A 15,301-nucleotide genomic window follows, 5' to 3' on the forward strand; every position below is an offset into this window, starting at 1 on the left:
GAGAACAAATCATGGTATTCAGAATGAATGAATGAATACAAACGCGGACAAGCAACGGTAATAATATTTTATTAAATAAAATGTGTAAATTAGAGATTAGAGCTCAAATCTGCAGATGAAGTTTTTTCTCAGGCACAGACTACAGAAGTGAGAATAGGAAACCGTGTGTGCGCGTGCGCGCGTGCGTGTGTGTGTGTGTGTGTGTGTGTGTGTGTGTGTGTGTGTGTGTGTGTGTGTGTGTGTGTGGGCGTGTGCGTGGGCGCTTGTGCGCGTGTGTGTGGGCGTGTGCGTGAGTGTGTGCGTGTGTGTGTGGGGCGCAATTTACTTATTTTTGTTCTCATATCTTCAAGTTCTTTGTCGTCTCTATATTCTTAGAATAGAATAGAATAGAAATCCCTTTATTGTCATTGTACATTCAATCATGTTCATGTATTTTTCTAAGAAATTCATTCCAAAAATATTTTAATACAATGATTCCTTTCCCCACTATTGCTGCTGAAATTAAGTTTAGCCATTTTGGGACTAATAACGGTTATTTATCGAATTTAAACGCAAAATAGTAAGTTATTGTAGAATTCTATATCTGGTGAGCAATATATGAGAGGATATTTGTTGCAAATAAATTGTATCATTTTTAAGCGTTTGTTTTTTAAACAAGGCCTATTCGCACTCCTTACCAATAGGTGGCGATGTTGCATATAATCCTTATTTGCAACGACGATTAAACACGAATAGAAGAAAGAAGACATGCTTGTCTGGTAGTTTTTGCTTCTCGGAGGCGAGGGACGGTCTTTTTGAGTTGCTAAACGAGATTGGCTGGGAAGCAATTTAAATAAAGAGACGTTCTGAATCGTCGTGTACCTTCGCTGGAATCAAATGGGTAAAATTGGAGTGACGCTTGTTTTGCTTTGTTATGATTGTTTTTCTACACGTTGCTAATTCTTTCGCGGAAAGATGAGAGACATTAAAGCGGTGCAAAGTTTTGAACGAGTGCCCTAATTTCTAACCGTGAAATGTTATAGTAAAGATCGGTAATAAAATAATATACGATACATTGGTATCAATTTCATTAGTTTGAGTTTAAATTTTTTGATGGAGTCGAACATGACCAGTGTTTCCCTCCACCGATCCAAGGAAGCTCGTTTTACAACTGTACAAATTAAGTGAAATTAGATGATTTACTCCAGCACTCCTGATAATCTCTCAAAGAGATTATTGCAGAAGGCAGATAAACACGGTGGTGATTAATTTAGGCAATCATCCTGACCTCTGTCTGCTTGTTCTTCTTACATGCTTTTCAAAATGGACCAAAATGCTATTACACGGAAACTTAATTTGACCGAAAAAAATTGAGGCACTAAAATGCGCATGTCCAGAATATATTGTTCTCTTACAAGTAAATAAACGTCAAAATTCACAACAGGCGTTTGATCCATGAATGGACCGAAACAATTCTAAGGACGCCCTCCTCAGCCCAGCGATGTCCAGTCCCTCTTTATCACTCTGCAACCTGCTGATGACGCTTTGTCACACTATGATCAGTGGCCTATATTCCCTTTGAGAACATGTTTAAAGCTTTAGGAAATAAATGTATTTCTCAATTACTGGATCAAACACATTTTTGTGATTTTTTTTTTCTATTAAGCTCCTTGCAAAACAGCAATTAATTGTGCAAAACGTGCTTATACACAACTGTTGCACACGTGCTTTCAAAAAATTTAGAAGACAATTGAGTTCACCTGGAAAGGTTATAGTGCTCTTCAGGTCCATCCTGAAATTTTACCTAACTGGATATTGCAAACTTTATGTAAGAAGTGTTTATGACTGTACCTGCATGTTAACAATGCTTCTTTGCCTGTTCAGACATTCCCCTGCCCTTGCCTTCACTAAGGCTCCTGACCCCACCTTTGCGGGTAATGTCAGCCATCATGTGGAAGGTGGTTCACTTGCGAAGCACAAAGCATTACGGGACAGTGGTGGAGTTTATCTCCTTGGTGAATGAAGCCATCCCCGATATCTTGACTCCCAGACAGAGGACACTGATTATGCTGGGATTGAAACTAAAGGTAACAATGATCATGACCGGACAATATTAAGAAGTAAATGTGCTTGGCCAACTTCTTAAAATTCCAATGACTCACCGGCACTTAGTGCTCCTTATGCTAACTAATGCCGTCCAACTGGAAATTCTGGATTTATAGTGAACCACCACTTACTCATGGGTATATATATATATATATATATAGTTTTTGGGGGGAAGGGGGCAACCCCTGTTTTTGGGGGGAAATTCATATTGGTAGTATATCCTATTTATTTGGGGGGGACGGGTGGCTAAAAAATTTGTTTTTCAATACAATTATGATTACATTTTTTGTTTCGTTTTGATTTTAGGATTTTAACAATTTACGGGGCGGCCTGGTCCTTATCCCCTTTGAATAGCAGGTGTCCATTGTACTGTTAACATTTTGTTCAAACAAATTTTAACAGCATGCTTATTATATACAGTTGCTTGAAAAAGTATTCCTACTCCTTGAATAGTTAACATTTTGTGAACTTTGAGTCAGAAAATGTAATGTACTTTGATGAAGTGGAGTGAAAATGATATACAGGTTTAATTTTTATGTTTTTAGTGTGGTAGGCATTTGTATTCAGCCACCTGTACTCTGAAACCCCTAAACACAATCTTGTGCTGTCGATTGCCTTTTACTCTCAGTATAATTAATTACAGCTGTTCTGTGAAGGCCTCTGCGGTTTGTCTAGTGTTGTGCACGGCATCATAAATATCAAGTATCTCAGCGGATAGGTCAGAGATTAAGTTGCGGAGAAATCTAAAATGAATTACATTATTAAAAAAAGCTTTGAACATCTAAAAGAGCAGTCTTCAATCCATCCATCCATCATCCAAACCGTTCATACAGTAGAATATTCATGTTTTGACCCACTGAAATTCTTGACCAATTCCCATTGAGCATCTGAGGCAACACTTGAAAATTGTTAACCCTCACTGTCGCTCTCCTGAGCTTGAGTTGTTTTGCAAAGACGAATGGGCAAATATTTATGTGTCTGGTTGTATAAAGCTGGTAGAGATACCTTAAAGACTTGCAGCTGTAATTGCTGCGGGAGGTAGCTGGCTCTACAAAGTATTTAACCAAGTGGGGCTGAATGCAAAAGCTTTGCTTGACATTTTCAAATCAATTTCTGATTCCACCTACAATTATGTGCTACTTTATGTTCGACGATCACATAAAATCTCAATTAAACAAACATCTTGTGGTTGTAACGTTGCAAAAATGTGAAAACGGTCAAGACGTATGAATACTGTTTCAAGACGCTGTATTGCAAATGTCTTTACAGATGTTAAGTTGTGAGCCGGATGTCAGATGTGTTAAAACTGTATTGGAGAGCATTCTACAAAGCAGTACGGAGCAGGTGTGCGGTCAGTTCTTCTTTGATGAACATCAAGTCAGTCATGCTGGTGTTCAATGAAGGATATGTTTATTATGGCAGGCTCTTCCAACGAATGATTCTTTTGAGACCAACTTATCCACACTTGTTCTAAGACTTGTGGATGACCACAAATGGAGAGAACACTTCCTAAAGGTGTGTATCTGCATTTCGCTCAAAGTTTTAACTTTAAAAACAGCGACAAAAATGTGAATCTTTATCAACTTATAGAATGAGTTCCCAGTGCATTATGGGCCAGACTTTGACACGGCACTGGAAACGTTGGTGTCTGACTTCTTCACCCGGTTGGACAAGCTGCTGCTTATTCCGGACTTTAAACAGGCATGATCGTCACAAATGTTGCACAGGAAAACACTTTCAGTTTTGCATATTTGTATTTAATATTAATATTCTTTTAACAGACCTCATTGTTGCTTGGCAATGATGCATCAACCCTGCTGGACGCATACCAGCAGTATGCTTGTGAAGCGGAAGACTTCACAACTCTACTCAGGGGCACAATCCAAAGAGGACAGTTCGCCAAGATAAACACCAATGGCAACTCTGACGGTATGTGATGCATCTTTTTAGCATTTTGGATTGATGTCTGCCTGCCCAACAGGGGACTGTGGATGTATTTTAGTTTTTCTGTGACGCCTTATTAGTGTCACCTTTTTTCTCTAGTTGACCCTAATAAGGTGCGTACGTGTGTGCGTGCAATTTTTAATTGACCCATGTAAACAGCCCTTTAGGCTTAACTAATATCAGGAAGGGGGGTCATAACTTTAAAAAGTCCTAATGATATATTGGTATATCTTGATAAGGATACAGTCCTGATTGTTGTTTGGTGACAGTTTTACTCCTTTTTAGTTGAACTTGAGAAGCACATTTTGACAGAAAAATGTTGGTCAAATTCCGAATCTTAGGACCCTCGGGGTCATAAAACATTATGGTCCACTTTCTTTTGGGAAATGGTGAAAATCTAGCATTTAAAAACCTCTGGAAACATAGCAATTATAAATGCAAGTATTTGGTGCAATTAAGCTTTCAATGAAATACCTTGTATGGTTAAGGATTCAACACGGACATAATGGAGTGATTTGTCTCAATGTTCTCATTTTAAACAGACATCTCTACCTCAGAACAACAGCTCATCTCATCACTAACTGCCCCTACCTCAGTGAAGGAGACAAACTTACCCTGTCAGACCTTGAATGATGACATCCAGGAGTGCTTCCCACAGTGTATTACTGATGAAGAAATCACTTGGACATATGAAATCCAACAAGAACCTGAGATTTGCTCTCAGGAAGAAACAGTTCTGACAACATTGAACAATAGCAACGACGAAGAAATAACAGTTGAGCTTGTTTTTGAAGACCAAGCTTTGGTCGCCACATCAGATCCGACCACATCAACTCTCGATCCTGTAACTTCCGGCTCTACAGTTAGCCCTCAGCGGCAAAGAGTAGCGCACAAATGCACCCACTGTAATAAGTGCTATATTTATCGTTACGAACTCCTGGAACATCAGAGGATCCACACTGGAGAGCTGCCTTACAAGTGTACTCAATGTGGGAAGGCCTTCAGGAGAAGCTCAGATCTGTCTTGTCACAGGCGGTCACAATGTGCAAAAGCTGCCTATATTTGTCTCAAATGTGGCAATAGCTTTCAGTCAATACAAGAGAAGTTTAAACACCAGTGTGTTAACAATACACAAATGTTTGTCTGTTCTTACTGTGGAAAAAGTTTCAAGAAGACGGGCCAGTTGGAAAAGCATGAGCTGATTCACACTAAGAAACGGATCTTGACATGCAGGCACTGTGGGGAGAAGTTCTCCAATATGAGTGACCTGAAATCTCATCGGAAGACTCATCCTGCGGGGCTGTCCTATCAGTGCACGCATTGCGGGAAAATGCTCCCCTCAGCAGTGTCTTTGGCAGCTCATGAAGAGCGCCACGAAAAACAGAAAACACACGTTTGTGCAATTTGTGCCAAGTCCTTCAGGAACAAACATGAACTGACCCGTCACAAGCGTGTGCACACAGGCGAGAGGCCGTATCAATGCCCATACTGTGAGAAACGTTTCTACATGTCAGCAAACCTTACTGTACACATACGCATACATACTGGCGAGAAACCATACCTGTGCCCTGACTGCGGCAAAGCTTTTGTGTCAGCCGGGGAGCTGCAGATACACAGACGCATCCACACAGGGGAAAGGCCCTACAAATGCAGCGTGTGTAATAAAGGATTCACTATGGCTGCCAAACTAACATGTCATATGCGCATTCACACTGGGGAGCGACCTTACGTCTGCGCTGAATGTGGAAAAGGCTTTTCAAGTGGCGGCCAGTTGAAAATTCATAACATGAGCCACACAGGAGTCCGACCCTACCCCTGTCAGTTATGTCCTAAAGGCTACAAGGTTCTCAATCACCTGAAGAGGCACTTGAAAACTCACGGCATTCAAGAACCGTCGGTCTGATCAGTATCTGATCATCTGGGATATGCCCACAGATGAGATCGAGCCTGTTTCAGTTGACTTTGGGCGAAGTACTGTACACCAAGGAATGGTTGTCAGTCCATTACCGGGTGCTGCTGACACAACTATTCACACGCACATTCACAGTTATTGGAAATTTAGAGTCTTTACTACTGCACATCCATGGTTTATGGATCTTTTGCCCATCGTGTCAAATTGCCTTTGTTTTGCCTGTACTTAGTTGGCTGTTATTACAGAGACTGAACATTTTCTTGTAATCATGTTCAGAATTTGTCGTTGGTTCAACTTGTATCGATTTAAAACTGTGTTCCCATATTTTTGCTAATGTTATGAACTGATTTACAAAATAATGCTGAATTACTAATCACTGGAAAAATACACCGTGTGTGTGTGTTTTTTTTCCCAACATATAAGAAGCAGACACTTAAATTATACATAGGTTCAGTGCAGTGATTGGATTTTGTTACCATCCACCACTGTCAAAAACTAAAATGATTTAAATAATAATTAATCGGCTATATGTAGTACTGAAGTCCTGAAGTTTAATTTAAAACTTTATTGCATTACCTATGTTGGTGTGGGTTTGGCTATAGGTACGTGGTAATAAATATCGGAATTGTTTCCCCCCAAAATTGAAACAACTTTCATTTTAGAAGACTGCAAGTTATTTTAATATTCAGCTCATTGGGATATCGACTGATTGCGACGTTAAGTTTCAGTCAGGATGCTTTTTTTAAAGTGTTAAATGTGCGGCGGTCGATGTCTATTCCTTACAAAGTTTACATCGGGCTGCAACGGAAAACAAAACGAACGCCCCTACTACAGCGTGACGCAGACAACCAACCGGGTATTGAAGAGCATGTTTCAGGAAGAAGTTGGCGCCCCTGCAACATAATCTATTAGCTTGTAGGCTAACGGGGAGTAAAATGAAAAATCGTCCATGTACAAATTTTGCCTTTTGTCGCAGTTGAAGAATTCGAAAATGAGCGACTTGGGTATGTGTTCGCTTGATGAACTCGACGAATATTTACATTTTTTTACATATTCTTTCTGCAAAAGCAAATGTGTACCATCGGCTCGATAGGCCTCGACTAATCCCTGGAACGAGACATGTTTTGCCCACCAGTGTGTTAACGCTGTGACATTAGCGACCCTGGAGGAAGCATATTGGTTCTTATTATTCACTAATATCGTCGATACTTAATCGTAAATATTCATTTCATACCAAGGTCAACTGTTTTGTGTTTAGTGGCGTTTTAGTTAAATTGTAGCTTATCGCGAGCGGGGGGTGTTTGCTACCTGTGTGGCTGTATCACCAGACAAACGGCGCTTTATGCAAGCTGGAGTCACTAAATGTACGGTTCATGCCAGACGCGAGCCTTTCTTTCTCAGTTTTATTATGGTCTGGATTTAACATGGAGCTCTGATTGATGAGCGTAGAACAGAGCCATTGTCTACCGTGAAAGTAAAAGCTTATACATAGTCATCAAGGTGGCCAGATTTCATTACATTTTGAACTTCCTGCTGTGTGTTTGAAGAATTCAATGTTCCCCTGTCATCACTGGCCCTGCTGGTCCCACCACTGAGGCTGATGTCAGCGGTGATGTGGGAAGTGGTTCGCGAGAGGAACATCAAGCATTATGGGAAGTTGGAGGAGTTTGTAACCATGGTTACAGATGCAGTTCCTGAGCTCATGAGTAAAAGAGAGGGGAGACTCTTGTCACTGGGCCTGAGAGCCAGGGTAAGTGAAAACCACTCCACATGATGACTTATCGTGACAACAAGGAAGGGGCATATGCTGAAAAGATTTGGTGAAGATGCTGAACTAAATACTGTTTAACCTGTCTGGAATTGTCATGGTGAAGAATATAGTTTATTTAAATTATAGCAGTGTATTGTATTGTGGGCGTGCTCTGCAATTGTTAAAAACAATATATGAATAGAAATTAAATCAACATCTATATATTTATACTTTATTCTTTCTTTCGGCTCTTCGACTCTCTAGTGGCACAAATCTGCTATGCACCATGCTAAAAAGAAAACAATTGGATTTAATTGCATATCTTCATATTATAGTCAGGTCTTTACTAATCCTCCAATGTGCTAATGGAATTGCAGTGTTAAGGCACAGCTCGGTTATACCAGTGCGCTGCCAATGGAAGCTATTCACCTTTATTTGAACAACACTAACACAGTAGGCTACAGCAAACAACTTTTAATGGGAAGAATGGAAAGTTAGATATGGTGTAAATACGGAACATCGGGCATGTGGTGACTTAATAACCAAAATATTTGGTAGCAAATGGAATCTTTTGGTTACTCTCATTTAAATCAATGAGGGGCAGAATCAGCCCAGTTCAATTAAACAACATGTCACGTGTCATAATTGTTAGACTTGATGTTGCCATGAAAAAAGTTTGGTGTTTGTTGTCTTCTAATTTTTGTTCACGTAAATATATCCTGCCGGTATGAAACTTGCTTTGCGACACACTTATGATGTGTTACATTTCCTCCAGACCACTCTTGAATTGTTGCGTTCTGAGCATCCTGACGATCTCAAAGCAGTGGAAACTCACCTCAACAGGATTCGATCGTCTTGCATTGAAGAGGTGAGTGATGCCGTTGTCGTGTTTTGAGAGAGTGTTATCATGCCATTGCTGATTGCCATTCTGTGCACTGACGTCTAGACAAATGATCCTGTCATTGAAGCACCTGAGGCCAACTTTATGAAGCTGGTACAAGGCCTTATTGAAGACACCGATGGCAGGGAACATTTTCTCAAGGTTGATGGAACTTCGTACAGTTTCTGTACATTTATCCATGAAAGATAGTGATGTTAAATGTTTGCATATTTTTGTAAATTGACAGAATATTGACCTACATATCACACGTCAGTATCTGCTGATGCTTAGTCTTAAATTAGATTTTTTGTTTTTTTAATTTTCCTTAAAATGATGGTTATTACACCCATATGAGGTCATTGGAATGAAATGAATGCAATACATTGTTTTTTTCCCATTGGAAGGCTTTGTCAACAATTTCATTAATTTTAATTAATTAGTCTGCAATCACTATATAATGTTGTAAAGTGAACCCACATTTATCACGGGGGTTATGTGCCAATAATAACCCGTGAAAGGCTAAATCTGTCAAGTAGCCTTTTTTTATTTTACATTTAGTATTTTGCAATACACGGCTGACTGGTTGATGCTGAACTACAGTATACAATAAAACCAAAGACCACAACCTGTTTTCAGGCCAACACATTAAAACAAATAAACATTTTCAACAAATAACTATGATAGTTTTTGGAAATACTACTGTAAAATAATATTTTTAATAGTCAGTACGAAGTTAAACACATTGTGACTCGTGTATTTCACCGTTCTTGCTTCTTCTTCATTCTGCTCCGCTGTAGCCTCTTTTTCCACTGAAGGCTGTGGTGCAGGCACGGAGACAGTCAGCCTCTGAGCCAATCAGGATGCAGAACTCAATGCACTTTTAAAAAGGAGAAAAAAAACTGCACTAAAAAAAATCCGTGAAACAGTGATGATGTGAAACTCGAAGCGCGTTATAATGAGGGTTCACTCTATACTTGTTTTATATGGTATACCGTATCGTGCAGTAAATCCATCCACCCGTCCATTTTCTGAACTGCTTCTCCTCACTGAGATCGCAGGCATGCTCACGCCTGTCCCAGCTGTCTTTGAGCGGCGGTAAACAATATCTCTTAAAATATAATAATACAAGATTGAACCGCATACTCGTATGTTTTATAATAGGGAATGCAAGGTTCACAGAAAGGTCCATAATAGATTACTTGCACAGCTAACCTTCAGAAATTCACCATAAATTATTCTGTTAAGGATTTAAAAAATATTGACATTAGAGGCGCACACACATCGACATCAAATATTTGTACAATTGCTAAATGTAATCATATGATTCCTTCATGTATAGTCCAATAGTTTTTACGAGCGTCATGGTGACAACTTTCAATCTTTCATCCCACAGAATGTGTTTCCAGTCGAGTATGGTCCTGACTTCGACACAGCACTCGAAACGCTTGTTTGTGAATTCTTCACCAGACTCGAAGAGCTGCTGCCTATTCCAGATTTCAAGCAGGTGCAACATAAAAAATGACAGAAGTGATAAAGCAAAGCCTTTTAAATTGAGAAAGCTACAGCACTGGAAATTATAAGAACACTAAACACGAGTAAATTTTAATCAGAGATGGCTTTATGCGTCCCAAAAAGTATGTTTGAGCCTGATTTAAAAAAAAAAACAAAAAAAAAACCTTTTTTCTAGTGCATCAGATTTTTTAAATTTTTTAAATTTTGGCTTTTAAGGTTGATCTATAAAAGCTTGTGCAATAAAGATTTTACCATGTGTTGTAATTTATAGCTATGACGTTTCAAAATTCCATCTGTCGCTGAAGCTAACGCTTAATTCGTAAATATTATATTAGCCTTTACACTGATACGATGGAGTGGACCACAATCTGCCGATATTTAGCATTTTATGCAACATTGGTGATCGACTGTTAAGTCATAATTTGCATGATCTATCAATTACATCATTGATCGGATCAGCAAACTAAATCATTGTAGTTCACGCAACTTCATTCTCTCCGGGTGGTTCTGTGCTGCCATAATGTATATGTGAGCCTGAATAGCAAATCTAGTTATACTTTGGTCGCAAGTCATGTGAGCTCTGCACTTACGACCAACCAATCATAAAGTATTTGGGCCGTTTTTTAGGGGTTTTTTGACTGGTAAAATGTCTGAAATCAATTTTAGTTATGGTAAAAAAAAATATTTAATTTTTAACATATTTTTAATATCTCACTCAGCCTAAGTTACGTGTCTTCCGGCCACGCACATTCAGCTAATCACCGGTACGATACTGCCTGCTTCTAATACGAGCCAAAATAGAGCAAGCAGCAGGAGCAGAATGTAAAGCTGTTAAGGGCAGCGTCCGGACTTGTTTACATCTGTTAAACCGAGATGGAATTGTATTTGGCCAAAGTTTTACTCAAATCCCCGATGATGTGCATGATTTTTTTCCCCCACTTATGTTAGAGATGGAGAAATCTTCAATGTTTATCAGATTTTTTTTGAAGAATTTATGGGGTTGACATTATTTTTTTAATGCATTTTCGCTATGGCAGGAGTCGACTGTAGACTGAATAAAACAACTTGTTTTAATAAATGTATTGCCACATCATCTGATTGAATCATGATCAGGTATATATATTTTTTTATTTTAGCATCCAAGAAGAAGATGAAAGATGCTATACAAAATGAAGTTTTTATTATTATTAACTAAATTATTTATTTATATTTAAGGCTGCGTCTTGGATTAGTGCTTCCCCCTCTGTCCTTGAGGAGTACATACAGTGTGTGTCAACTGGTGAAGACCTCAGATTTCTCCTCCAAAGCAAAGAGTGTCATGGAAAATTGGCAAAAAGTACTGTTGGTATGGTCTCTGTACATTGTCAGTAAATGTTGAATGTTGCACAAGATAGTTGTTCCAGTCATTTCTTTTTTCTCCCCCCCCCCACACAGCTCCTTTTCAGTCGGATGATCTTCTGATCCCGTCCTTGTCTCTGCCCCCCTCTTTGGAAGTGGCCATCGCGTCCCACCCAAGCGCTTGTGACGATGACCACAATGTTCCACAGATAGTCATATTTGACGAAGAACTGTCCACAAACCCTTCCACGTCAACTGACTTTCCAGAGTCTCCGAAAAGAACTGATATGTCCTCATCTCCTTGTCACAGACCGCAGCTAGCGACACACAAATGTTCTGAATGTGGCAAATGCTTCAAGCATCATTCTGTGCTTGTGGAGCACCAGCGAGTCCACAGTGGCCTGCAGCCTTACAACTGCTCCGAGTGCGGCAGGGCTTTCAGAACAGCCACTCTGCTTGCGGGCCACAGGCTGCGCAAATGCAAAAATGCGGCCTACCTGTGCATAAAATGCGGGAACAGCTTTCCCTCATCCCTGGACAAATTCCGACACCATTGCCCGAAACGAGGACGTAACTACGACTGTGGGCACTGCAGAAAGACATTCCAAAAGTCAAGCACCCTGAAAGAACATCTCCTCACTCACGTTCAAAGCCGCCTTTTCAAGTGCAGCCATTGCGGTGAAGGTTTTTCCGGCATCGGCGATCTAAAGTATCACCAGCAAGTAGATCATGACAAGCCTTACCAATGCAAACAATGTGGGAAAAGCTTCATCTCCTCCAAGTGTCTGGTGAAGCATCAACAACGCCACGATGAGGTCAGCGAGATGGAGGCCTCCAAATTAATGAGTGGTGGAAAACGCAGGAAATGTATTTCCCCTTTTCCCTGTAGGAAACTGGCCGTCAAATCCGCCTACCCTCGGGGACGAGTCACCCACAACTGCCCGCTGTGCGGAAGGAGCTTCAAGTATCGCTTTGAGTTTCTCGAGCACCAGCGTTTCCACACGGCCGTCAAGCCATACAAATGCTCCCAGTGTGGCAAAGCCTTCCGCAGCGAGGCTCACCTGTCTGGTCACCGAAAAAGGAGGTGCAAGAATGCCGCCCACATTTGTACCAAGTGTGGCTGTCAATTTCGGTCCGTGCATGAATGCGTCAGGCACCAGTGTGTGCAGCTGCTGACCAAATATGAGTGCTCGCACTGCGGGAAGACCTTCAAGATGGCCCACCTGCTGAGGAACCATCAGATGACTGAACATCAGCTTCCCTACAGCCCCAACCATCGCTTCCGGTGCCGATACTGCGACGAGACCTTCCCCGGGATCAGTGAGCTCAAGTACCATCAGCGGGTCGACCATGAGAAACCGTACCAGTGCCAGGAGTGCGGCAAATGTTTCTTGTCGGAAAAGTGCTTGTCCAATCACGAGCTGCGCCATAACGACGATAGGCCCGAGGGCTGCCCGGTCTGTGGTCGCGGCTTCCGAAATCGGTACGACTTGAAGCAACACATGCGCACGCATACGGGCGAACGACCCTACCAATGCACGCACTGCTCGCAGTGCTTCTCTACTGCCGGCGGCCTGAGAAGTCACACGCGAGTTCACACGGGCGAGAAGCCTCACGTGTGCCCGGATTGCGGGAAGGCTTTCTCCCAGATGGGCGCCATGCGCACCCACAGGCTCACCCACACTGGCGAGAGGCCCTTCAAGTGCACGGTGTGCGGCAAAGGCTTCACCATGGCGCACAAGGTGACGGTGCACATGCGTGTTCACACGGGCGAACGTCCATATGTGTGCTCCCAGTGTGGCAAGGCCTTCTCGGATGGGAGCGTGCTCAAGCAGCATATGCTTAACCACTCCGGAGTGCGACCTTTCCACTGCCAGATCTGTCCCAAGACGTATACCTGTCTCAACCACCTGAGGAGGCACCTCAAAAGTCACTCCGCCATGAACTGACTATGACATTGACAGTTCATCTGCCAAGTGAATATTATTTGCACATACAGTATTATGAATTCCCCTGCCTCCAATTACACACATCCAAAAGACTGGATCGTTTTTAACTAGCATGGTTATAATATCTGTGCGATATTGAACTTTAAAGTCTCTATTTTGAAAGACGTTTTGAAATTCAGCTCGGCAACCATATTGAACGGTGCAAAGTCAGCTACAGTCTCTTTGTCTGCCCGTTGTGGTTTTCTGAATCTGACATGTTCAAATGAAATGTCCTTGGTTTCAATTTGGTGTGAATTTGCTGTCCTTCAGGGAAAAAAAATATTTTTTTAATCTATACACTAGAGGGCAGTAGCTACTTGTTCCTGGTGTACACCAACTGCAATCAGGAGGATTACACTTTATTCCTGGAATGACTTGCTTGTTTTGAAATCTTCACTGATATACTGATGGGGGGACGAATGCGTGATGGGTTGCTTCATCTTGCCCATTTTCTGTCATTTTTATTTTTTTGGGCGCTCGTCGGAATCTTGATTGAACTGTAATTTTTCTGCAGTTCCGACTGGCGCCTTGTGGCATCTGCAAGCAGAGTAAACTGTCGGATTGACCAATCACCTTTTGATATTCGGGCATTGATTTGCATGAAAACGAAGCATTCACTGGAATTATCATGATTAATCTCTTCCAGGTGTTTTTTTTTCTTCCGGGAGCCAACAATGCTCTGCGATTCCCCCCCTCGCTTGTTCGAGGCAAATGTTCCACATAACGGTAGTTACTTTGGAATCATTATTGCATCATCATTTTCTAACTTAAACCCTGGTTATAATAAAGGTGGCTCTGTGTTCGGCCCTTTTTGCTCCGCTTTTTCACCCCCGACTCAGTTTTGCTACTAGTCCTGTCTACTTAACGTCAGGATCTTGTGGAAAGTCGTTTTTCTCTGCCAAATACACTAGCCAGATGCATCCGTCACGTTGATGCTTGTAGGCCTACTGGTGCTTTGGTCTTATCTTAACTTTTCAGGGTCCACTATGTTCTTAGTTCACTTAGGGTGATGATGATAAAATGAGTGAGCTCATTGTGTGATCTTATAAATGTCTGCCCTCCTCATGCTTGTAAAGAAGTTTAAAAAAAACTAAATGGAAACATCTTTCTCCCTTGAAGCTCATATTCTTACGCAACTGAAAACAAAGCCAATTTCCCTACTAAACTGGAGTTTAATGTGGTTTTAGGAGAAATCCTATATGGAGACGTCCCGAAACACTGGCATCACAATTTCTACATGGTGCCATAAAAGTTAAAACTGAACTGATTTATTATGAGGACTGGCTCGTAAACAGAGATTATTACCAGATGTCTCTCAGGCGCCCCCCGCCCCCAACACCCATCTTCTCTCCTCCCGCGCCTTGCATCTGCTCACTGTGAGCAACTGTGTCTCCAAGAAAAGTGAGCTCAGTGGAAAAAGTGAGTCCAGTACAGTCCCACCACCCACATGTATATCCACAGCAACCATGAAACATCCACCCCACTCATCACCTGGCCAAGTGAATCTTTTCATGTTTTCTGTTCCTCCAACACTCATTCTCTAAGTTGCGCCCACAAAGTGCGCTAGATGGCACTGTGTTTCTTCCTGTTGCGCTGGTTGAAGCGGCCAAAAATTTCCTCCTCCCTTTGCGTGTCCCCACTTTCTCTTTGAATGTTCCAATCAGGTCTGGAAAGATGAACCAGATGTATTCGCATAGGGAACTTTTTACTGAAATGAAGAATATCTCCAAAGTTTGCATCAAATTCGTTGCATGCGACACAAATGATCCCCATCAATAGTTTTCAATGACAAATGTACATCCAGCCGTGTCAAATGTTATACCTGTTTTTATTTATTTGAGTTTTACATTCAAACATTCGAGTAAAAGTTTCCCCCGAAAAGAGGGAAAGAA

General features: G+C 41.3%; 2 protein-coding genes across 3 annotated transcripts; both read left to right on the forward strand.

Annotated features, from left to right (window-relative positions):
• The first annotated feature begins 691 nt into the window (after positions 1-691).
• Positions 692-6,328, forward strand: LOC148325693 (uncharacterized). The gene is made up of 7 exons (XM_088312039.1): positions 692-880; positions 1,864-2,066; positions 3,355-3,429; positions 3,508-3,600; positions 3,676-3,786; positions 3,867-4,014; positions 4,572-6,328. The coding sequence occupies exons 1-7, from the start codon at positions 877-879 to the stop codon at positions 5,930-5,932; spliced, it is 1,995 nt and encodes a 664-aa protein (XP_088168165.1). The 5' UTR covers positions 692-876; the 3' UTR covers positions 5,933-6,328.
• A 395-nt stretch (positions 6,329-6,723) lies between these two features.
• Positions 6,724-14,216, forward strand: LOC148325694 (uncharacterized). Of its 2 annotated transcripts, none has more exons than XM_088312024.1 (7): positions 6,724-6,945; positions 7,489-7,691; positions 8,467-8,559; positions 8,638-8,733; positions 9,965-10,075; positions 11,299-11,428; positions 11,518-14,216. In XM_088312024.1, the coding sequence occupies exons 1-7, from the start codon at positions 6,891-6,893 to the stop codon at positions 13,368-13,370; spliced, it is 2,541 nt and encodes an 846-aa protein (XP_088168150.1). In that variant the 5' UTR covers positions 6,724-6,890; the 3' UTR covers positions 13,371-14,216. The 2 variants fall into 2 exon arrangements, with proteins under 2 accessions (XP_088168150.1, XP_088168151.1); XM_088312025.1 differs by having other exon boundaries at positions 11,299-11,419.
• The last annotated feature ends 1,085 nt before the right edge of the window (positions 14,217-15,301 follow it).

Source organism: Idiotropiscis lumnitzeri, chromosome 12 (assembly GCF_059441095.1).
Source record: "Idiotropiscis lumnitzeri isolate Australia: NSW breed Sydney's pygmy pipehorse chromosome 12, RoL_Ilum_1.0, whole genome shotgun sequence".
NCBI lineage: Eukaryota > Metazoa > Chordata > Actinopteri > Syngnathiformes > Syngnathidae > Idiotropiscis > Idiotropiscis lumnitzeri.

What these genes read in the sequence shown, in the direction of transcription:
- LOC148325694 (XM_088312024.1), top strand. Translation starts at nt 6,891, where the DNA reads ATGTACAAATTTTGCCTTTTGTCGCAGTTGAAGAATTCGAAAATGAGC. An exon ending in CTATTCCAGATTTCAAGCAG is followed by an intron (nt 10,076 to 11,298) that starts GTGCAACATAAA and finishes TTTATATTTAAG; the next exon opens with GCTGCGTCTTGGATTAGTGC. An exon ending in ATTGGCAAAAAGTACTGTTG is followed by an intron (nt 11,429 to 11,517) that starts GTATGGTCTCTG and finishes CCCCCCACACAG; the next exon opens with CTCCTTTTCAGTCGGATGAT.
- LOC148325693 (XM_088312039.1), top strand. An exon ending in TGCTGGGATTGAAACTAAAG is followed by an intron (nt 2,067 to 3,354) that starts GTAACAATGATC and finishes ATGTCTTTACAG; the next exon opens with ATGTTAAGTTGTGAGCCGGA. An exon ending in TACAAAGCAGTACGGAGCAG is followed by an intron (nt 3,430 to 3,507) that starts GTGTGCGGTCAG and finishes TTATTATGGCAG; the next exon opens with GCTCTTCCAACGAATGATTC.